Source organism: Dipteris shenzhenensis, chromosome 22 (assembly GCF_047967505.1).
Source record: "Dipteris shenzhenensis isolate YYH24624 ecotype China chromosome 22, Dip_SZ_1.0, whole genome shotgun sequence".
In the NCBI taxonomy this organism is placed as follows: Eukaryota; Viridiplantae; Streptophyta; class Polypodiopsida; order Gleicheniales; family Dipteridaceae; genus Dipteris; species Dipteris shenzhenensis.
In genome coordinates this window covers 33,719,064-33,741,596 of record NC_141617.1, presented here as the reverse complement: position 1 = coordinate 33,741,596, position 22,533 = coordinate 33,719,064, and the positions used below count along the sequence as shown (strand labels likewise).

At 41.9% G+C, this 22,533-nt stretch overlaps 1 protein-coding gene across 1 annotated transcript; it reads right to left on the bottom strand.

Moving 5' to 3' along the window:
• Positions 1-1,743: 1,743 nt before the first annotated feature.
• Positions 1,744-5,043, bottom strand: LOC147888025 (uncharacterized). The gene is made up of 5 exons (XM_087393408.1): positions 4,641-5,043; positions 3,167-4,355; positions 2,921-3,026; positions 2,614-2,804; positions 1,744-2,401 (listed from the first exon to the last, which is right to left on the bottom strand). Exons 2-5 carry the CDS (start codon positions 4,219-4,221, stop codon positions 2,128-2,130), a joined length of 1,626 nt encoding a protein of 541 aa, XP_087249534.1. The 5' UTR covers positions 4,222-4,355; positions 4,641-5,043; the 3' UTR covers positions 1,744-2,127.
• Positions 5,044-22,533: the final 17,490 nt, after the last annotated feature.

Genomic DNA, 22,533 nt, shown 5'->3' with positions numbered 1-22,533 from the left:
CCCTTTGTGCCTTGGAAAGAAGCTTCCAATGCAACATACACATCAAGAATAGATATGCAAGTGTGGAAGTATGTAGATGGTCCATGGGAGTACATAGGTAGAATAATGGTCCATGGGATCACCACAAGAAACCTATATGATAAAGCAGGTTGTATCCATCAGAACTTTTAAGACATTCTTGATATGATGTATTTGGGATGTGTGATCCTCAAGGCAACCACCTCACCTTGTTGTAACAACATTTCTGCACAATCCCACGCCATAAACTTGGCGGCCTCTGTTTTTGTAGCAGCAACAAAAGAGCATATGTACCGATGAGGAGGGCAAGTATCAGGACTGCATGAGGGAGGGGAGTAATGGGCAAGTGGTGGACAGGATGAGATTGGAGTGAAGGCAATGGGAATGGGGGAGGGAACTATGGAGGGCTAAGGGGCAAGCTACGTAGCCAAATGGAGAGAGAGAGAGAGAGAGAGAGAGAGAGAGAGAGAGAGCGCGCTTTTTGAAAAAACTTTTGGATGAAAAATGCCACATCAGCATGCCGTTTCCCCCCTTCAACTCCCAGTGTTGGGCAAGGCATTGCACTAAAGGCACCATGTGGAGGTGTTAGGAGTGCAAGGAGGGGACTATCTACCACATGGCACCTTTGTTGAGTAGGGCATACACACCACTTGGACGAGCTAAGAGTGGAAGGAGGAAGAGCGGAGCTAAGGGACATAGACCAACACTATGTAGCCCCACACACACACACTTTTTTTCTTTTTTTTTTGGTAACACACACACACAGTTTGGGGGGGACGCTTTTCTGAAAAAAGCTTTGGGCAAGAAACACCACTTCAACATGCCATGTTGAGCAAGGCACAACATGCAAAGGCGCCACGTCAATGGACACCTATCCTTTGATCGGAACCTTTGCTTTAAGATATACAAAGAGAAGAGAGTGCAAGAACTTTGCGAACAATAATGAACTTTAGTAAGCTTGTGCATATGTTTCTTCATTTTGATAAACCTAGGGAGTGGTCCATGTATTTTGATGAATCTAACAACTTGATGGGGTGAGTTAACGCATATTCACTGTGTTATGGTGGGTGTGTTGAAATCTTCGTGTTTTGATTTGACAAGGATATTGAGTTTACATGGCTTGAGATATGTATGTTCTCCCTTGTCAAGTGCCTGTACTCTACATCAATTTAAAGCTTTTCCGTTTGTTGTAGTGATAATGCCAAGATTCCCTTTACACCACTCTGAACCATTCTGACCACAAATGGCCCACTACAACTCACTCGTAGTTGGAAATTAAACCTGCTTGTCGTCAGCACCGCATGTTATATGCTTACAATGTGGCATCTGCAATAAAAGAGAGAATCTAGAAACAATACATTATTACAATGGCTTTCAAAATCAGACCAGTATACATACTTGCAGCACTTGGAAAGGAACGGAAGCAGCCATCTGTCTTTTTAGCACACAAGCAGCAAATTTAATTCAGTTTTCTTTGACCAATTTGGATCTTAACCAAGCAAAAAGAACACGTAAGTTCACCTCCGCGTAAAATATAACCACCACCCCCCCAAAAAAAAAATAAAAATAAATCAGAGATCTCTTTCTCTTGTCTCTCCTGTAGATGCTCTCTCTCTCTCTCTCAAATACACACACAGGAATACATAAAAAGAGACTCTACAATAAGAAAAGTTTCACAGCCAGTTTTGTATGGCCTACAATGGTTTATTCAAGCAGTTTGCCCAATAAAATAAATGAATTGATGTTGGAAATAGCCAACATCTTCCTGAATTTGTTATAGCGTTAGTGCCTCTTTGCACTATCGACTCAATATGTCAAAAATACTCTCTATGTTGACAGTTAAATTCCGCTCTAAGCACAATGAAATAGAAGTGTCGAACGTATATCAACACCTCCAATCTACTGGCATTACAGCCATGAAGATAAGCTGCACAAAGGCCACCATGCCTCCAGAAAATCCAAGTTTTTGATGTGGATTCTGGAAAGAATTTAGTGAATATACATGTCCCAAAAATGGATCTATGAGATGTCTGGAAGAATGCCCATTAAATTTCAGGGCATGGGCACCAATGCCTCCAATTTAAAGAGGTTATATCCATCAGGTCTCCATCATGTAGACATCGCAGAAGTCAATTGCGGTATGCAAAGCTTAAGAAAGCTGGTGAGTTCGTCACTGTACTTTTCAGGAAATGTTCTAAAATGGTCCACATGTGGTGAGTGCTGAAAGTTAGAAGCACTCACTGTCCGTCCTGCCTTTCTTTGCTCCTCAACAAAAGCTTCTACCGACTTTGCAGGAATGACTGTGTCGGCAGTGCTGTAGATATATAGCTGAGGGCAAGATGGCTGCTGGTTTGACAGAACCATTGTGACATCATTCAGCCTCCTGCCAAAAGTTAAAAGACACTCTTAGTTCTACAAACCATGTCAACTGCACATTTCAAAGAATGGCAAAGCCGTTGTTCAATATCAATACCCAAATGTCACACGAAATGCGACAACCAATCTACAGTAATACAGGGACAAAATCAATGCACAGTTCAGAAATACATAATGCACCAACGTCTTATACTGCAGTTTTAAAGTTCAGAAATATACCGATTTACATATGGCATTTGTAGAAATACTGAAAAGAACTTTTCAAGCATTGCACGCACTGCAGTCTCTTTAAGACTAGGCTGTGGCTGCATGATCAATTTATCATCTGCAGTATCAGCACCGAAATGGAGCTTCTGTGTGGCCACACTACCCTTCTTCAACAAAGCTGCAGAAAACCCTGATGCCCAGACCTACATGGAGGAAAACGTGTCAGTCCAACTGTTTACCATTCATTGTATTAAGCATATTATATTTACTCCGCTCAATGTAGAGGAGAAAAAAACCGCAATGACGAGTTGTGCCAAACCTGTGGATCAGGCCTTGCTGAGGGTGCAGAATCCACAACACATCCCTTGATCCTCCCCAGGTATTCATCCCCTTGACGGATGAGCCTTTCCAGGACAGCACCATAACTGCATACGCACAAAATGAATTATACATTAGCAGATGAGCCAATATTTTCGTTGCTGCATTTCAAAAGTTTGCTTATGCACATTTCAAAGTCAGGCATTTATCCCGGAGCTTACTATTTAGGGAGAGAATGTTTACTTACGTCAGCCAACCGGTATTACTGAACGTGTGAAAAATCACAACCTTCTCATTCCCCTGCTTATTGTCTTCTGTAAGCCACTGCGTCAAGTGTTGAGTGAGAATGTCGACATGTTCTTCAGCTTTACCTCCAGCCTTGAAGGTCAAGAGGTCCTTCATGGGAACCACAAATGTAACTGCATGAATTCCTCTCGATGTATACCAATCCGCATATCTTTTCAAATGTTTTTGTTGAGCACCCAGCCATCCCAGTAAGACAACGGCCACTGTTGGCTTAGGTTTGGACCCATTCTCCGGCTGGGAAGCATCTGAAGCCACGGTAGGAGCGTGCCAAGTATGCAAAAGGTTCGTAGAAACCTCCGGTGGAAACGCATAAGAATTATACAAGAAGGATAAGATGCGCTCAAACCGAGGAGTCTGAGAAAACCCTGGAAATGAAGCTCGACCATAAAGAGGTTTGAGTGGAAAAACATATGAAGCAGCACAAGGGCACCGCCAAGTTGACATGTGTCTGAGTCCTTCTGGACAGGTATTCGATAATGATGATATCGTCTGGGACCTTGGATATATATTCAATGAGAAAAGGGGATGGCAGTCGCAAACTGAGGATCTCAAAAATCTCGATGATGATGTGCCGGGAAGAACGAAATTGTGGGGAGGGAAATTTTTTGCTTTATTGCACAGAGGAGCGGCCCTGTAAAATCGGATGGAGGCTGATTGAGAGGCGAAAGGAGAGGAATGGTGAGAGGCAAAAGGAGAAAGCTGAACGGCGACACAGGCAGGCAACGCATGAAGTATGGGAGGAACATTAGCAGGCCAAACTGGAGAAGAAGCGGAAGTTGCCATGGCAGGCTTGCTGGAAGGCGAAAGCGTAAAATCGAAATCGAAAGATGAAGATGCAGCGGGGGCGTATAAGGAAGAAAGTAGGAGGGTTTGACCAGTGGCATTGAAGAAAGATTTTAGGCAAGACTTGTCTGGCAATTCAGTGGAGGCCGATACGGTAGCCATAGCTGCAATGGCGGTAATGGATCCATGGAGCCTGGTTGATAGGGCTCCCATCAAGCAAGCAGAACAATTCCGATCTCCGCAAAGCACTCTGCTATGAGAATCAAAGCGCCAAATGAATTGAGCTTCGTGCAAAGAAACGGTTCTTCAACCCTGCTCCGGAACAAGTACCAATGGAGCACGCAGACCTGTTGCACGCAGAAGGTACCGTGTTAAGAAAAACCTGCGAACGCAGTACACAGAAAACTAAAACAGATTGTGTAGAGAACGACACGCAAATGCTGAGTATCCAATGCACTTCATTACCTTGTGATCGAACAAACACAAACGGAAAGGACCAGCAATGCATCCAACGGATTAAGGGAGCAAAAACCTAATCGAAACTGTGCAACTGAGACGTATCGAATCGAAACCACTGCAGAACACAAACAGGCAAGGAGCCGAAAAAAGAAAAGCTCCGAAGGCCGTTCTACCTGCTGTTGGTGGCAAAATCCGAGGGATTTTTGCAGCAATCGACTGCGTAGGGATGAAGCAACCTGCCGCCGCGAAAGCTTCGAGGGTCAAGAGGTTCCCGACCGGTACAGCAAGCGCTCCACCGATGGCAAATTCCGGCCAATTTCTGGAGCCACAACCGGATGGAAGGTAGAATCGAACGGATTTCCTGAATACGGCAGAGCAGGGGTGAATCAATCTGCGGAGGAGAGGATCCGAGAGCCGAAATAGGATGGATTTGAGCAGCTAGAGACGGACGGGAGGCAAAATGGAACCGATTTCTGCAAAATGGAGCCTATATCTGAAGCACAAGGCAAGGCGGAGCCGATTTCTGCAGCGACAAAACCGATTTTCTGCAGCGAGAAGCAAGACGGAGCCGATTCCTGGAGCGATGGAACCGATTTTTACAGCGATGGAACCGATTTCTGGAGCGAGAAGAAAGATGGATTGCAGCGATGGAACTGATTTCTGCAGCGAGAAGCAAGGTGGAGTCGATTTTTGCAGCGATAGAACCGATTTCTGAGCCAATTTCTGCGGAGATCAACCGATTTCTGCGGCAATCAGGGGCAAAAATGGAAGCAGATCGACGGACTTTTCATCCGGCCACCAACTTGCAATGCATAAAAGCCCGAAGAACAATTGAACAAGACCACCACCCACCCCCCCTATTTTAACTCTTAATCACACCTTAATCTCCCCCTTAATCTGCCTTTTCCCCCCTTCCTAGTACTCGCCTTGCCCTTGATTACTTCTTAATCCTCCCTTAATCTAGCTTTTTTTGCCCCCTTCATGCGAGCGCTTTTCGAAGTCCCCTGCCACGTGTCGCGCGTCCGACTCGCCCGCGTGATTTCCTGGCCTGCCCCGTGTCGTACACCGTGGGCCCCACGCGTTTGCTTGTTCCAACTTTAGACCCCTTCTTTGCGGGTCATATCCACTGACCGCTCGACACGTGGGCGGCCATTTGGGATGTGATTTTAATAATAATAAACTATAAACTATATATATATATAAATATAAATATAAAATATATCAATGTGTGAGCACTGGCCACGTGGGTGGCCGTAATTTTAGTAATATCAAATTATGGGTGAATATTGGCCACCAAACCTTTTTTCTTTTTAGAATGTTGGAGAGAGTATCCCTTTCCATTGAGGAGGCATATCCCCCTCAAATATCAAAATCACTCTCCCTTGTATGTGGCATTAACCAGAAAACATGCCCACACCAAACCCAATCATTCGCATCCTAGCTTGCACGTGATGCAGGTGATCATTTCTTAAAGCAGAAGATGCCAATTATCAATGCACAAACACTATGTTGCACAATGCACAAGGCAAGAGACTTTGGCTCCGTCAGCGAATGAGCACCACATGCAATTATCAAGCATTGAAAATGCACAACACCTTGCATAACAAGGTGGCATAATCACTGAAGTCGGCTCTGTAATTGAACGAGCACCACGTGCAATTATTAAGCATTGAAAATGCACAACACCTTGCATAACAAGGTGGCATAATCACTAAAGAAACTTCTATAGAACCCAACCCTTAACTTAACCCTAACCACGCTTGCACTAACCATGCCAAGAACATACTTTGACACCCCAAATATCCTCATATTCCCTAAAACCTCTAGAAGGTCCAAAAAGTGGAATATGGCACTATATTCCTTTCAGTAAAGCATATTCTAAAAGCAAAAACGGAGAATAATTAAAAGATATGCATACATCTTTCCATAAACCACACATTATTTGGCAAAGAACTCAAAAGTAATGTTAAAATGGTACAAGAAGGCGCTCTGAATGAAAACATTTGAGTTTCCGTAAGGTGCTCCTTAATGACTCTAGTCCTACTCCACACAAATATTTTTGGTCCATTGTATCTTGTGTTATAATGCATGCTTTTACTTTTTTAAGCACTTGTTGTCTCCCATTTTCAATTTGATAATATTCTAAGGCACACTGTGCTGCCCTTTGTTCAAAGGTTCTCTCTCTCTCTCTCTCTCTCATAGGGACAAAGGGAGTCCTAAAATGCACACATCACACACACGATTGTTGGCTCAAGGCTCCATCTTTGGTTTTAGGGACATACATCACTCGCTTTTCAAACACAAAGATTTCCTTAACACACATGATGTCACATAATAGTTTCCTCCCCTCCTATTATGGAAGCAATCTATCTATCTATTTTATGGGTTTTATACTTGTTAATTTTCGGGTTGCATCGGCTATTTTTGACCCTCGGAGGATGATGATACTTCTTCTTCTTCCTTATTCTTTCTTCTTCTTCTTCTTCTTCTTCTTCTTCTTCTTCTTCTTCTATCTTCTTCTTATTCGTTCTTCTTCTTCTTCTTCTTCTTCTTCTTCTTCTATCTTCTTCTTCTTCTTCTTCTTCCTCTCCTTCCTCTTCCTCCTCTTTTTCGTTTTCTTCCTCTTCTTCTTCTTCCTCTTCTTCCTCTTCCTTTGCTTCCTATTCTTCTTCCTCTTCTTCCTCTTCTTCTTCTTCCTCCTCTTCCTCTTATTCTTCTTCTTTTTCTTCTTCTTCTTCTTCTTCTTCCTCTTCCTCTTCTTCACCTTCTCCTTCTCCTCCTCCTCCTCCTCCTCCTCCTCCTCCTCCTCCTCCTCCTTCGTCTTCCTCCTCCTCCTCCTCCTCCTCCGGGAACATCTAGGGGAGGCCCTTATGTGGTATACCAATCAATCAATAGTCCATTAGAGTGACTAGACCTATGTACACTATCTGTTACAACTCCATCAAACAAATGAGGAGAGACAAGAGGAGCTTCTGATAGTGGCTTACAGTTACAATGATGAAAGCCACTAATGGAACATTTTTGATGCTCACCTATCCAGGTCCATCCCTCCTCCTCTGTAGTCTCCATGAGGTAGCTTGCCATCTAACAAGTGATATCATCATTGAAGTGGCCTATCTCTCCATCTTGAAAAGAGAAGATATGTTTCCAGTCTTCATGTGAGTGTCCAAGTTTGTCAAGTCATGCACGCAAGCTCTCTACTCAAGAGAGAGGAGAGGAAGTGCACTTCCTATTTTTTTGCATACTCGTCGAAGTTACACTCCTATGTGTCCAGAGAGAGGAGAGGAAGTGCACTTCCTATTTTTTTGCATACTCGTCGAAGTTACACTCCTATGTGTCCATTGTGCTAATCAAACTATAAGGTCTAAAAGATCCAAACCCTCAATTCAATTATCTAGCTTTTGAATTGTGGGACTTGGTTTGGCCTCGAATAGAGTTTACCCTATGTTAATGTTTTATTTCTCTCTCTTTTCATTTTGTCTTTTTCGTTCCTTTTGAAGGAATATAACACATACATCAAAATCCTTGGAATGTCATTGAATGGGCTCACCATGATAGTATCTGGCATATTTCCAAGTTGTTCCTTCAATCTTTTTGAACTAGATTAGGTTGAAATGAAGGCAATTTTATCATGTGCCATCTCCACATCTACATATCATTTACAATGAATGGCATAAGCGTGATAGTGGCTGTTGCAGACAATAATATCCTCTATCTGGCATATTTCCAAGTTGTTCCTTCAATCTTTTTGAACTAGATTAGGTTGAAATGAAGGCAATTTTATCATGTGCCATCTCCACATCTACATATCATTTACAATGAATGGCATGAGCGTGATAGTGGTTGTTGCAGACAATAATATCCTCTTACAAAGAATCGATGAAGCCATTCCTTGATTGGTGATTTTTGTTGAAATCAGTGTCCTAAAATCCTTCAATGTTCCCTTCTCAAAATAGGATCGTTCTTCACTATTGATATCCATTTTATTGGAACTTGAGGAGCATCTTGGATTTTCTAAGATTATATATAGGAGGCTGCTTGTGGCAAATTTATGTGTAGAAAGTTTCTTCTTACTTTATAATTATTTTTCCATCCTTTGCTACATAAGTTGCAACAAGTTTTCTTTTATTGCATCATTAGAAGTGTTAAATCATAGCCATAACCACTCTCTATATTAGCTTCTTCAAGGCTTATTACGTAGTATTTGACCTTTAGAGGAAAATTTATAGATATGAGAGGGGTTAGTTTCATCCTCATGTGAGTCTAGAAGATATGCAACAATTTCAACAGTGACATGTGTTGAATAGCAAGATCATCCATTTTTGCACTCGTGGATGAACTCATGTGTATATTTAATACACAAGAGAAAATAAATGATAATGACGGCTTAGAACTTGTAAGCTCCCCTTCACAATGTCATGTGTTGCAATGCTTATAGGATAATAGGAGTTCAGTGGAGGAGTTTAATCTCTTAAGGGGGTTTCTTATCTACATGTTTGGATTAAGCCTGTTCATCTTTGATAAAAATATAGTCCTTATGACAAATTGTGTGATGCATTTATTTGATGAGCTATGGTGTAAGATTACCCTTTTACTGAAGGCATATAAAGAGAAAAGGTAACGAGAAATTGCAGATGAGATGATTCAGGCATTCTCAATCTTAGTCTCTAAGGCTTTGTAAGACATTAATTTAACAACTTATAATGACATTTTGGGTAGATTACCAGCTATGAAAGACATTTAGATACTTTGAATTTGACTATCATGGTTCAAACTTTGCAATGTAATAGGGCATGTTGTTCAATAAGCCCCAGGGATTTTGTTAACAGTTTCATGTTTGTGTTAACATGTCATTCACAAACATTGTGTTTGTTGAAAAAATGTGTGAACACAACATGATCACCTTGGTAACTTGAAAAATTCACCAGTGAATCGGATATATGTACAAATGATAATACGTATTATCCTAGTGATTATATGTGTGATACCGGTAAAACAAGTCCACATGTTGGTAGGTTTTCCAAAATTGTCAACGGCGGTAAATGCATAAATATCACCATCTATAATATGGATGGTAATACTGACGGTATTGGGTCATCCACCTGTAGTAATTTTGATTGGCTCCCTTGCCCATTTTTTGAACATCGAAGCTTTATAGAGCCACAAGTGCTCTTCATTTGGCAAGTTTGTAGTCCATATCTCCTACACTTAGCATGTTGGGGTAAAGTGGACCACAATTGAGTCATGAGCAGTGAGAGAGGGAGTGTTCATTGTGACTGCTAAAGTGGTCAATTGCTCCAATATCTAGTGTATTAGGGTAAGGGTCAACCACAACAACAAGGCAATGAATGCGAAGTCATCATGTGAGGTATCAAAATTTCCAAGTTGGTCCAGTTCTTTGGATTCGAATCTTGCCATTATATTCGTGTGATGCACTGATTGGATTTGGAGAGATTGTCTTGATACATGTCTATGATTTTGGAATTTTTGTAAATCTATAGACTTTAAGTATGGAGGTGAGAAAGAGATGCATAGGTAGCGGAAGTACAAGGAGAGTACGAGCTTTAAAGAGGAGGCAAGATGTTACAACTCAAGTTGGTAGCAGAGAGGCCTAACAAACAATGCCCAAAAGATACTTTGACCCTCCAAATATCCTCATCCTCCCTAGTACGGTCAAAATAGTGGAATATGGTAGTGTATCGGACTATATTCCTTTGAATGAAACATACTCTAAGAAGCAAAAAAGAGAGAGGAGAATATTCAAAAGACATGTATACATTTTTCCACAAACCACACGTTATTTGAACTCAAAAGTAACATTGTCTAAAAGAAACCAAAATGGTACAAGAGGGCACTCCTAATGAAAAGATTTAAGTTTGCCTAAGGTTACTAGTTGTACTCCTACACAAATATACTTGGTCCATTTTATCTTGTGATATATTAGGAAGAATTTGTTTTCAATGGATTTTTAACCAAAAAGCTTCTATGGAATCATTTAATGGTATTTATTTGACAAATCTTTTTGCCAAACTTTTTGGACAAAGTTTTCTAATTGAATACTTTGATGGGAAAAAATCTCACATAGTTTTTCACTAGTGTTTTAATGGGACTTTTTCTCAACTATTTCACCAAAATTTTAGATAAATTTCTTGAAGGCATATGTTTATTTCTTTATTAGAGAGAGAGAGAGAGAGAGAGAGAGAGAGAGAAGAAGAAGAAGAAGAAGAAGAAGAAGAAGAGGAAGAGGAAGAGGAAGAGGAAGAGGAAGAGGAGGAGGAGGAGGAGGAGGAGGAGGAGGAGGAAGAGGAAGAGGAAGAGGAAGAGGAAAAAGATGAAGACAAAGAAGAGGAAGAAGATGAAGACAAAGAACAGGAAGAGCAAGAAGAGGAGGAAGAAGAAGAGGAAGAACAAGAAGAGGAAGAAGAAGAAGAGGAAGAAGAAAATGAAGAAGATGAAGATGAAGAAGAAGACAAAGAAGAGGAAGAACAAGAAGAGGAGAAAGAAGAAGAGGAAGAAGAAGAAGAGGAAGAGGAAGAAGAAGAGGAAGAAGACAAGGAAAAAGAAGAGGAAGAAGACGAGGAAGAAGAAGAGGAAGAAGACAAGGAAGAAAAAGAGGAAGAAGATGAGGAAGAGGAGGAGGAGGAAGAAGAAGAAGAAGACAAGGAAGAAGACGAGGAAGAAGAGGAAGAAGACGAGGAAGAAGAGGAAGTAGAAGAAGAAGAAGAAGAAGAAGAAGAGGAGGAGGAGGAGGAGGAGGAGGAGGAGGAGGAAGAAGAAGAAGAAGAAAAAGAAGAAGAAGAAGAAGAAGAAGAGCTGCGCTCATCATTTTTGTGCACACTAGACAAAAGTTACACTTTTATGTGTCTATTTGTGTTAATCAAACTATAGGGTCTTGAAGATCCAAGCCAACTTTATTCTCTAGCTTCCCAATTGTGGAACCATAATGTTATTCTTGGCTTGGCTCCTAAAAGAGTTTGAGGTATGCTAATATATGTTTCTTTTTCTTTTATTTTTTTCTTTCTTTTGAAGGAATATACCACATACAACAAAATCCTTGAAATTTCATGGGAGCAAGTCTCCATGATTCACTTTTAATCAATGGGCTCACATGACTTTGATGGGATACTATTTGACATACTACCAAGTTATTCCTTCAATCTTATTGAACTAGATTGAGTTGAAATGAAGGCAATTTTATCATGGTCCGTCTCCACATCTGCAATATCATTTCCAATGAATATAATGGATGTGATAGTGGTTGTCATAGACAATATTATCCTCTAACAAAGAATCTCAATTAGCTAAATCCATTCCTTAATTGTCCTAGTTTAGTGTCCATATCTTTTGGTATGCCCTTCTCAAACAAGTATTGCTCCTTGCTTCTTTAGTTTTGATATCCATTTAATTGGCTTTTTAGGAGCACCCTAGATTTGATAACGTTTGTATAGTAGGTTGCATGTGGCAAATTTATGCACAACAAGTTGCTTCCCTCTTTATACACTAGGGCATGCAAGTCCCTCCTTTGGAGGAAGATAGCCCCAAGAGGAGAATATCCAAAGCTAGGCAATCTTTCTACACAAGGCCCAAGGAAGAAGGAGGGGTTGGGGTGGTGAACATTTAAGTATCTACATACAAGCTCTCATTATGAAAGCAATATGCAACCCTAAAATGGAATGGGCTCATCTCCTTCTTAGGAACTCCTCTCAAGCTAGGCCTATAAGGGCCCCTCAATGGAATAATTTTCCTAGGCTCTCTACTTTGTGCAATCCTGAGCCTTGCTTTACCAATGGGAATTCAATGTGGAAGTCTTTGTGGAATTATTATAAAGCTCTTAAAAGTCAGGTCTTGTTTACTAGCAAAGGGGCTTTCATGAGTATTGGCTCTATTTGGGTGTCAATCATATTTAAAGATAATGTACTAAGTGACAATGATCTTCTTGAAGCCTTCCTTTTATTCAAGAAGGGTTTGCAAAGTTGGGACAAGTATGGATAAAAGGGTAGAAAAGTTGGCAGGAAATAAGAAGAGAGTTAGGCTCTCTAATCAAGAGCAAAATCTAGTAATGGGAAGTATTGACCTTTGGTCGGGGAACACCCAATGGAAAGGTGGATCTACAATTGTGTATAAGAAAGAGTTTAGTTGGCTAGGGATGCTCACCTCTTCTTGTGTAGCCTCTAGCAGTGACTCCACGTGTTGATGGGATCTTGGAGGAATGATGAGGGAACTCTTCACCTCCTACTACTCATTTTGGGAGCAATGCAAGACCATACAGTGGTTCAAGGTGTCACTTTCATGGATTATGGAGTTGTAGCAATGTGATTCCTCAAGAGGGGAAAGGGGAGAAGGAGAAGGGAAAGAAGGGAGAGGGGGAAAGAGATAGGGAAGGGGAGGGAATGCAAGAAGCAAGAAGGGGGAAGGGGGTGAGAGGCATGCACAAAGGCAAGAAAATGAGAAACATAGGCAACACGTTTTGGAAAGAAGAAAATTGATTTTTTCTTAAACTTGCTTCCATACAAAATTCAAACTTTCTAGTTTTTATACATTGCACCTTTTGAAGGGAAGGCCAACCGTACTCCTCCTCACCACTCTCCCCATTTCTCACATTACAATCACTTGGTCATGCCCAAGGTAGAATTCCATTCTTATCCTAGCCTTTCCTCCATGCTATCTCCTAGGGTTTAGCATGCCGCCCTTCCTAAAGTTGATCCATCCTTGGATAAAGTGGTGTGAAGAAGGCCGGTTGTCATCATGGATTGAATGAGGGAGTGGCAAGCAAAAAGTCATTTTTGGGAAAGTGAGGCTCCCAAAAATGTGTCATGTATGTCCATGAATGTTCATATATGGTGTGCATGAAGATTGTGGACTTGAAGGTACATGTGTATGACCTACTTGAAACGCAGGCCCTTCATCCATGTTGAATACGAGCTCATGGTAGATATTGAGGTTTCTTTCTTCTAGTGTTGGCCATTTCTTTGGTATGTCTCGTAACAAAATGATCAAGAGGTGAAAGAAATGGATCGAGGTGAGCACCCCTGGATCAGGTACTTCTTCATACTTATTGATGTAATCTTTCATTTTTAAGTAGTGGTGGCAACTAGAGGGAAATTGAAGCAAAGAAAATAAATATTATGAGAGTTTACAACTACTGAATCTTATCTTTTGGTGTAACTTAAATATGCCACATTAAATAATAACGTTGGGGTCATTCTCCTACATTTCTCAAAAAAGGGAACACTTGCATCTGTGAGGCATTAGCATATAAGTGGGATGAATGCAACGGTAGTGATAGGAATTACAATAGCTAAGCCAATATTCCTGCTTTATAAAAAATGGGAACCTCCATGTGGGTTGTACTCTTGCGGCTGCATCGGTAGGAGGCTCTGTGTAGGCTCTTGGTAGGCATTGCTTTCTCCAAGTTTATCACTCGATAAAAGCTGAGAGCGCTCGGACCTCCATGATATCAATAGCCTTGAGGTCAAAACTTTGAGCTTTCCATTCCATAGGCTAAGGTTTGTTATGTCCATAAAATGTTAGAATTTGTGGAGGATGCGGTACCACTTAGGATCATTTGTTGGTATATCTTTTGTACGATCTTCTCCATCCATCAGGAAGTGTTCTAGCTCTATGGAAGGCCGTTGTTGCTGGGGGAGATCCTCTCGAGGCAGAAAGGCACACAAGAAGATCATACATGTATACACCTCTTGTGCATTGAAGGAGGGAGGGAAGGAGGGAGAGGGAGGGAGGGAGAGACACAGAGAGAGAGAGAGAGAGAGAGAGAGAGAGAGAGAGAGAGAGAGAGAGAGAGAGAGAGAGAGAGAGAGAGAGAGAGAGAGAGGGAGGGAGGAAGAGAGGGAGGGAGGGAGGGAGAGGGAGGGAGAGGGGGGGAAGAGAGAGAGAGAGAGAGAGAGAGAGAGAGAGAGAGAGAGAGAGAGAGAGAGAGAGAGAGAGGTCTCTCCACATGTCTCAACCTATCTTGTGTGCTTTTGTCAACCTAAATATAGCCACAAGTGCGCTATCAACATCCCTATCATGATTTTTGACGTTTTCAATTTCCCCCAATTTTTAAGCCCAAAATTACCCCTCAATTTGCACTCAAATTGTTCAATTTACCCCAAAATAAAGCATCAAAATTTTCCCCTAATCAATCCTCGAAAATAATTTGGAAAAAAATGTTGCCATGCTTGAGAAGCTTGCCTCCTTGTTTTTGACATTGTTGTCACATTCATGCAGTCCATTCATCAATCTGAGTGGGTACATCCATTTGATTCCCTCTCTTTGTACATAGCAAGTGTTTCGTAAAGTAGTAAGAAAGCTTCAAGCATGAACTAGGCATTATGGCCAAGAATAGGGATGTTTTGTTTAACATGTTGAGACAAGCTTAATGGTGGCTTTCATGATGAAACATGCCTTGGTAGCAAAGCAATTATGGGAATATATATTTGGGTCATCATGGGCATATATATTTGGGGGAGCAGTTAAGATGGAATGGGAAGGATTCACATGCACGTGCTTTGATTGTCCTATTGTGCAAGAGGCACATTGTTTTGCACTTTGGTCAAGTCTAATGACCAAGAGTAGTGGGATGTACTTGCTTCTTTGTACCAAGCCTGAAATGACAAGGGTAAAGGACCTAAAGGAGCAATTTGCAAACATCAACAAGGTGATACTTGAAGCTAGGCTTGTATCCACCATGATTGGTGGTTTTCATGAGCCTTTTTAGACATTTGCCTCTGCCCTTTGTTTGTTTATAGAGAACCATCCTGATGCATACACTTTTGATCCTTGGTAGCTCTTCTATTATAGGAGAAATAGTCCCCAGTAAACCAGAATGGCATGGTTATAGATGATAAGGCCTTTGCTGCCTCACACGGAGGCAAGGAAAAGTCAGTGGAGCAACACTCAAAGGGGAAGCCTAAGGGCAAGGCGACCTCATCCTCAAACACTAATGTCATAGCTAAGGACAAAGGGAAAAATAAGAAGAGATGTAACTATTGCAGGAAACTTGGCCCTCTCATAAGCAAATGTCACAAGCGCATCGCCAATGAGAAGTAGTAGTAGTTAAAAATGACAATCATTGATGGCACAATAGGTGTGATGTAGAAGAAAACATAGCTCGATTGTACATTGGGTCAGATTTTATGGTCACATGTACCTATAACCCTTCGTTGTACATGCAATGTATGTTAGTTGAGGCTGATGCATGGTACTTTTGATAGCGGTGTTCTAAGCACATAACCTCATGCAGAGGATTGTTTATCTTGTTTTGAGATGCACCCAAAGGGCATTCAGTCATGTGTGCTGATAGTGCTTCATATGTCATCACATGCACTATGGATATTCAAATAGTTGCAGCTAATGGGGGGATTATCACATTGAAATATGTCTTGTATGTGTCAAGAATCTCCTTTTTATTTTGGTGATTGCACATGCTAGTCTTTCTGCTTGTTTTGACAATGACAGGTGTACAATTCATAATCACAGCAAGAGGATGTTATTGTGGCCTATGGCACATTGTATAATGGGCTTTACAAGTTGGATCCTCATGAGAGTTGTGCATCTAAGGATGCTTTGGCATAGTTAATGCCCTGGCCGTTAGTGACCCTAAGTTGTGGCATGCTTGGTTTGGTCAATTGAACTTTGGCAGCTTGCTTTGCTTGAAAAGGCATGACATGGTGCTTTATATAGCCTCATTGAAAGCATCAGCCAAACATGTATGTGAGGGGTGTTTACTTGGGAAAATACATTGTGCCTCATTCTCAAAAGATGGATCAGTGGGAGCTACCTACAAATTGCAGCTTGTATGCCATAGTGACGTGCAGCAGTCCATAGCATGCTACATGCCATGCATGGGTATACCTGTTGAAGTGCAAGTCATAAGTTTTTGCATGCTTCAAAAGCTTCATGGCCATGGCTGAGAATTTTAGTAATAGTACAAATTGAGAGGGGAAGCACATGTCACATGACTTCGATGCATTTATGAAGGAGAGGGCCATCAAGCTTTGAGAAGAGTCTATAAAGGAGGTCTGTTCCTAAGGCTAAAATTTCGCTACTCCTGTGAATTTCTAACTTTTACACCTCCCGCCCATCAAATCTTGGAAGATTATCTGCAACCTACCCTCGCCCTATAAACGCCCTGCAACCCGCATGCACTTCAACGTGACCTTGCGTAGACTTTGGTTTGCCATTGTCTTCTTTCGGGTATGTTGTCTTCTATTCTTTGCTTGCCTCACCAGCTACCTTCTCTGGGTCTATTCTGCACTCATTGTGGCCATGGCATCAATGGCAATATGCAACTCACCATGGCTTGCAAGAGAAGCAGATAGAGGCTGCGAGATAGGAAAGCCAAAAAGCCAGGTCAAGGCATAAGGAACAGAGTGCGGGTTGAGGAAAGTGCTAGCACGGTATCGAATTGATGAAAGACACTTTTGCAACATCTACTAAGGGAGAGACAATGAGAAGAAAGAAGAATCCTTGTAGAGCAGCAGCAAGAAGGGTTTCAGATGCATGCATTCGATCATTGCCATCGGAGCGAAGAACACAAGCTATGGTTTCACGATCGGTGGGATCATTCGAGGCAACAACATCAGGCCATTTAGATGAGTACGAGTCTTGAGTCTTCACAAGATTTAGCCTGCACCCTAAAGTTCATAGAGTGACAACCCTACCAACATGTTGGGAGATGCATGCCTAAGAGGCAATGCTCTCTAGCCTGAGAAACGGCCTACACAAAGTGAAAGGGATGCACAACTTAGATCAACTAGGTGAAAAGAGGGCAACATTAGCTATGTTGGTGTCCTCTGAAAGAAAGGAGAAATGGCTTAGGCCAACGTGGCTCCAGCGGTTGAATGTAGAGCAGAAGCAATGCACGATCATCCCGATCCGAGAAGTCTGTGGGCTTTAACAGAACGCAAGAAAAGGAGAGACAGCCTAAGTGCAGCGGAAGTCATTGCTACAATGATGACAATTTGGCACAAAAATACGAAGGTTGTGGCGGAAGTCATTGCTACAGTGATGACATTTCGGCACAAAAATACGAGAGTTTCTCCAGATAGAAAGGATGTATGTAAGAAGGGATGGGACACAAGGTGTTTGAGGAGCACATCGTACACATGCTCGATATAACATAGGTCAGTGGTGCCTAAACCATCCCAGTAGTTGTTTGTGATTGAGCTTTAGGATAGATTACTTGTTTCATTTCTTAAACCAGGCTTGGACTAAATGTGATTGTCCTAAACCAACCCGATGGTTGGAACACCATGCAACCATAGGCTGGTTCAGCTCAATCATAGTTATGTCATTGTCCTGAATGAGCGTGGTTGAACAGACATTAGTTGTTGTTCAACCCAGTGGCATGGTTGAGAAAAAATTAACGACAATATGTTTTGCAATATATTGTTATTTTACTAAACCAGCTCGATGGTTGGAACATCATGCAACCGTGGCTGCTTCGGCTCAATCACCAGCTATGTGATTGTCCTAAACCAATGTGATTGAACAGACATTAGTTATTGACCAGCCCAATGGTTGAAATTATTGTGTTTCTTAGTATTCAAATTCGTTAAATTTAATTTCCTGCTATTCAGGTCATATACCATTGTTAAATCGTGGAATTCAAAAATAAAAAGCAATATATTGTTATTTTCTAATGGTGAAATTCTGGAATGAAAAGCAATATACTTGTTATTGTCTAATATGTGAAGTTGAGACCATCAGGCTAAACCATCCTAGTGGTTGAAACTGTGATAGTGTCCTAAACCATCTCGGTGGTTGAAATTATGACTGTCCTAAACATTGTTAGATATGCTCAATGCCCCAACCTCCTGGTAACCACCAATGGTCCAAGGTGCTCAAGTTGTAAGGCCCCCATATGAGGAGAAGCCATGTGTGACCCCAGACACTGGATGGATCCTGACTTGCATGTCAGTTGAGGTCTATCAATGAGACCATTGATGGTAGAAAGGTGATCTATGTGACTCTAGCCTATGGGCTAGGCAAGGTAGGTAAGTTGGTAGCACAATGAGGCACATGGTCTTGATTGTGTGGAGGAATCAACGTAATCAGTGGAGTCGACTACCGCCCCCATAGCTATAAAGAGGTGACCATAGCTATAAATAGGCAACGTTGATTTGACTACCGCCCCCATAGCTATAAAGAGGCGACCTCCCCAGTCCATTGTACCAGATCAGATCTTCCAATAGAGATCTTCTTGCTAGTAGCTCTTACCTCCTAATGCCAACCTTCTACAAGCTTGGAAACATACGAATGCGAATGCTCTGTGTGCCCTAGTTACAAGTAGTATTGATAGTGTTTTGACCTTGATTTAGCATACATCTAAGGCATCTATGGCCTGGAACATATTGAAGAGTCCATATGAGACACGGAATCAGACAAGGATCCAGAACCTGGAGAATCAGCTCACAGCAGCAGCTGAGAAGTTTAATGAAGGAGAGACAATGGAGGCGTTCATAACCTAAATAAAAAATTTGCATGACCAGATGGTTGGTGCTGGGATACAAAAGACTAGCGAAGAGCTAGCTCAGCGATGTCTCTAGATATGTCTCACCAAGGTATGATGGATTGGTAACAGCGCTTAACAGTCAAGTGAGACCCCAACCATTGACATTTGAGGAGTTTTGTGCTTTACTTATGGGGGAGGAATTGAGGCTTAAAGTGTGAGATGGAGGTGGCAATGGGGATGCTGCATTCTCTACCACTGCGAAAGGCAAAGGTGTTTCTCCAGCAAAGGTGAGTCCTCTACTAGTGGTGACAAAAAGAAGAAGGGCAGCAAGAAGAAGTTTCAAGGAGAGTGCTTCTACTGCAAGAAAAAGGTCCATGTGATTGCAGATTGTTGGGTCAAGAAAGTAGATGAAAATAATGGTACCCTGAAGAAGATAGATAAGGGGAAAGAGATAGCTAACATAGCGGAAGCAGAGTTGGATCTATTTCTAGCCATTGAGAAAGTGTGTTCCTTAGTTCAAGAAGCTTCAACCACTGATTCATGGGTGTTCAATAGTGGTGCCTCCCATCACATGACCTGCAAGAACGGTCCATATTATTCCATGCAACCTCTACAAGAACCCATCACCGCCGTGACAATTGGAAATAATGCAAAATGCCCTATTGAGGGTACATGTATGGTTTCATTTGTTTCTATAAATGGAGATGTTAAGAAACTATCTAATGTGCTGTATGTTCCACAACTCAAGAGAAATCTGCTATCAGTTGCTTCCATAACTGACCTTAACCACCATGAGGTGAGATTCAACAAGACAGGAGCAAAAATTCTGGATAGTGCTGGAAATCTTGTTGGCACAGGAGTAAGGAGGAACAGCCTCTATGAGCTAATTGCTCTTACAGCCACCGCTAGAGTGGGCACAAGCAGACTTTGGCACAAAAGATTCAGCCACATCAGATTTGCAGTGTGCTGAAGGAGATGCAGAAGCAAGGTATGGTTGCTCACTTATTTGCAGTAGCAGAAATCAAAGAACCATGTGAAGCTTGCATGATGGGCAAGCAACAGAGAAAGGCATTCCCACAAGAAAGCAAGAATAGAGCAAACACTCCTCTAGAGTTGATGCATGTTGACTTGTGCGGTAAGATGCCTACATAGGCCTTGGGCGCGGATCTTCCTATTTTTTATTGATTGCCGATGACTATAGCAGGAAGATTTGGGTGTACTTTCTTCACGAAAAGGCTCAAAATTTTGGTAAATTGACAGCTTGTTGAAAATGAAACAAGGAGAAAAAAAAAGAAAATTAGATCGGATGGTGGTGGTGAGTTTGTTTCTATAGAGTTTGGAGATTTTTGCAAGAGCAAAGGGATCAAGCGACAAATGACACATCACATATGCCTCAGCAAAATTCTGTTGTTGAATGCCGAATGCAGACCACCATGGAGATGGGGAGGTGTATGTTGAAAGGTGCTGGACTGCCCAACCACTTTTGGGCTGAGGCTGTCAATACTGCAGTTTACATCTTTAACAGCAGCTATACAAAGGCACTCAAAGGTAAAACACCACATGAGGCTTACAGCTGATAAGAAGCCATCTGTCTCCCACTTCAGAATGTTTTGGGTGTGAATGCTATGCGCATGTACTAGACAAAGAGAGAAACAAGCTACAGTCAAAAAGTACCAAATGTATCTTCCTAGGTTATTGTGATGAGAAGGAAGCCTATAAGTTGTATGACCGAGAGGCAAAGAAGATCATAGCGAGCCACGATGTGGTGTTCAGGGAGCAACCACATGCAGTGGAGGTAGAGAAGCTCTTTTCCACTTTATCATCAAGCGAAGAGGTAATTCACTATGGACCTATCCCAGGAGCTATAAAGGAGGAGGGAATATCAGATGATGAAGGTATAAGTCACCAACATGTTGTTACACCACTGGAAAAGCCATTGCCGTGATGGGTAAGGCAACTCTACGACCATGATAACCAGATGCCTATGTTTGTTGAGTGGCATGCACATGGACCAAGGCAGGGGTCTCAAAGAATCGAGGAGCAAAGGAGGGCTTCTGCTCATGTAGTCAATATGGCCTTGATGTGGGTGAGATTATTGCAGAAGTAAAGGTGCCTGCAAAATTGGAGAAAGCACTTGTGGGCCGAGATTGAAAAAATGCTATTATGTAAGTAGAATATGACAGCATCATGAAGAATGAAACTTGGGAGATGGTAGATCGACCACCTAACAGAAGGGTTATTAGCATTTGGAAGGTAAAGCACAAGGCCGATGGGACTTTGAAAAAGTACAAGCTGCCAGAATGACCACTATTCGCACAGTACTATCGATGGCTGCTCATAAAAAGTGGCGGTTTGGATGTTAAATCAACATTCTTGAATGGTGACCTCAAGGAGGAGGTGTACGTGGCTCAGCCACCAAGATTTGAGGCCCCCCATTCTAAGAACAAGGTTTGCAAGCTAAAGAAGGCACTGTATGGGCTGAAATAGGCCCCAAGAGCATGGTACCAATGGGGATAGACAAATTCTTTCATGAATTAAACTTCAAAAGATGTGCCTCAGATGCTAACTTGTATGTGTACACGAAAGGTGGAAAATCTGCTATTATTGTTCTTTATGTGGATGATCTTCTTATTACAGGTGACTATGAAGAGATGATTTAATAGACTAGAAAGGCATTGAGCACTGAGTTTGAGATGATAGACTTAGGCTTGATGCACTACTGTTTGGGGATTGAAGTCTAGCAAGAGCTAGGCAAGATCTTCATCTCTCAACAAAAATATGCAAGGGAGATCTTGAAGGCATTTGGTATGTCTGAGTGCAAGGAGATGGCTACACCTCTGGAGGTAAATGCGAGGCTATCTATGGAGGATGCCTCACCATCAGCAGACATCAGGAGGTATAGGAAGTTGGTCGGCAGTCTCATCGAACTATGCAACACCAGATCAGACATCAGCTTTGCTGTTGGCGCTTTGAATAGGTTCTCCAATAAGTCGAAGAATCATTGGAATGCAGGGATGTGGGTGCTCAAGTATGTGAAGGGCACTCTTGATTATGGCATCACCTATGGTACGAGCACTTCCTTTGGTCATTGTGACTCAGATTAGCCTAGAGATGTTGATTCCAGGAAATCAATTTTTGGATATTGTTTCTCTTTAGGTTCAGGTATCTTCTCTTGGATCAGTAAGAAACAACCAACAGTGGCATTGTCTTCTACTAAGGCTAAGTACAAGGTAGCATGTTTTGCTACATGTGAAGCAGTGTGGCTGAGGAGGATCTTATTTCCCATGGGAGTGCAAGAGGATGAGGCAACTGTGTTGAGGTGCAACAATCAAAGTTGCATGGCCATTGCTAAAAATCCAGTGTTTCATGCGTGCACAAAACATATAGAGATTCAGTATCACTATGTGCATGATTTGATCGGGATAGTGGAATTGGTCTACTATCCAACAGAGCAAAATGGAGCAGATATCTTCAGCAAGGCACTCAGGAAGGATCAGCTTTGGGGTCATCTTCAGGAAGGATCAGCTTCAGGGTCATCTTCAGAGACTCGGCATTGGGCCGAGAAGGTAGTTCACCTATGGGTGGACATTGAGGGGGGGTGTTAGATATGC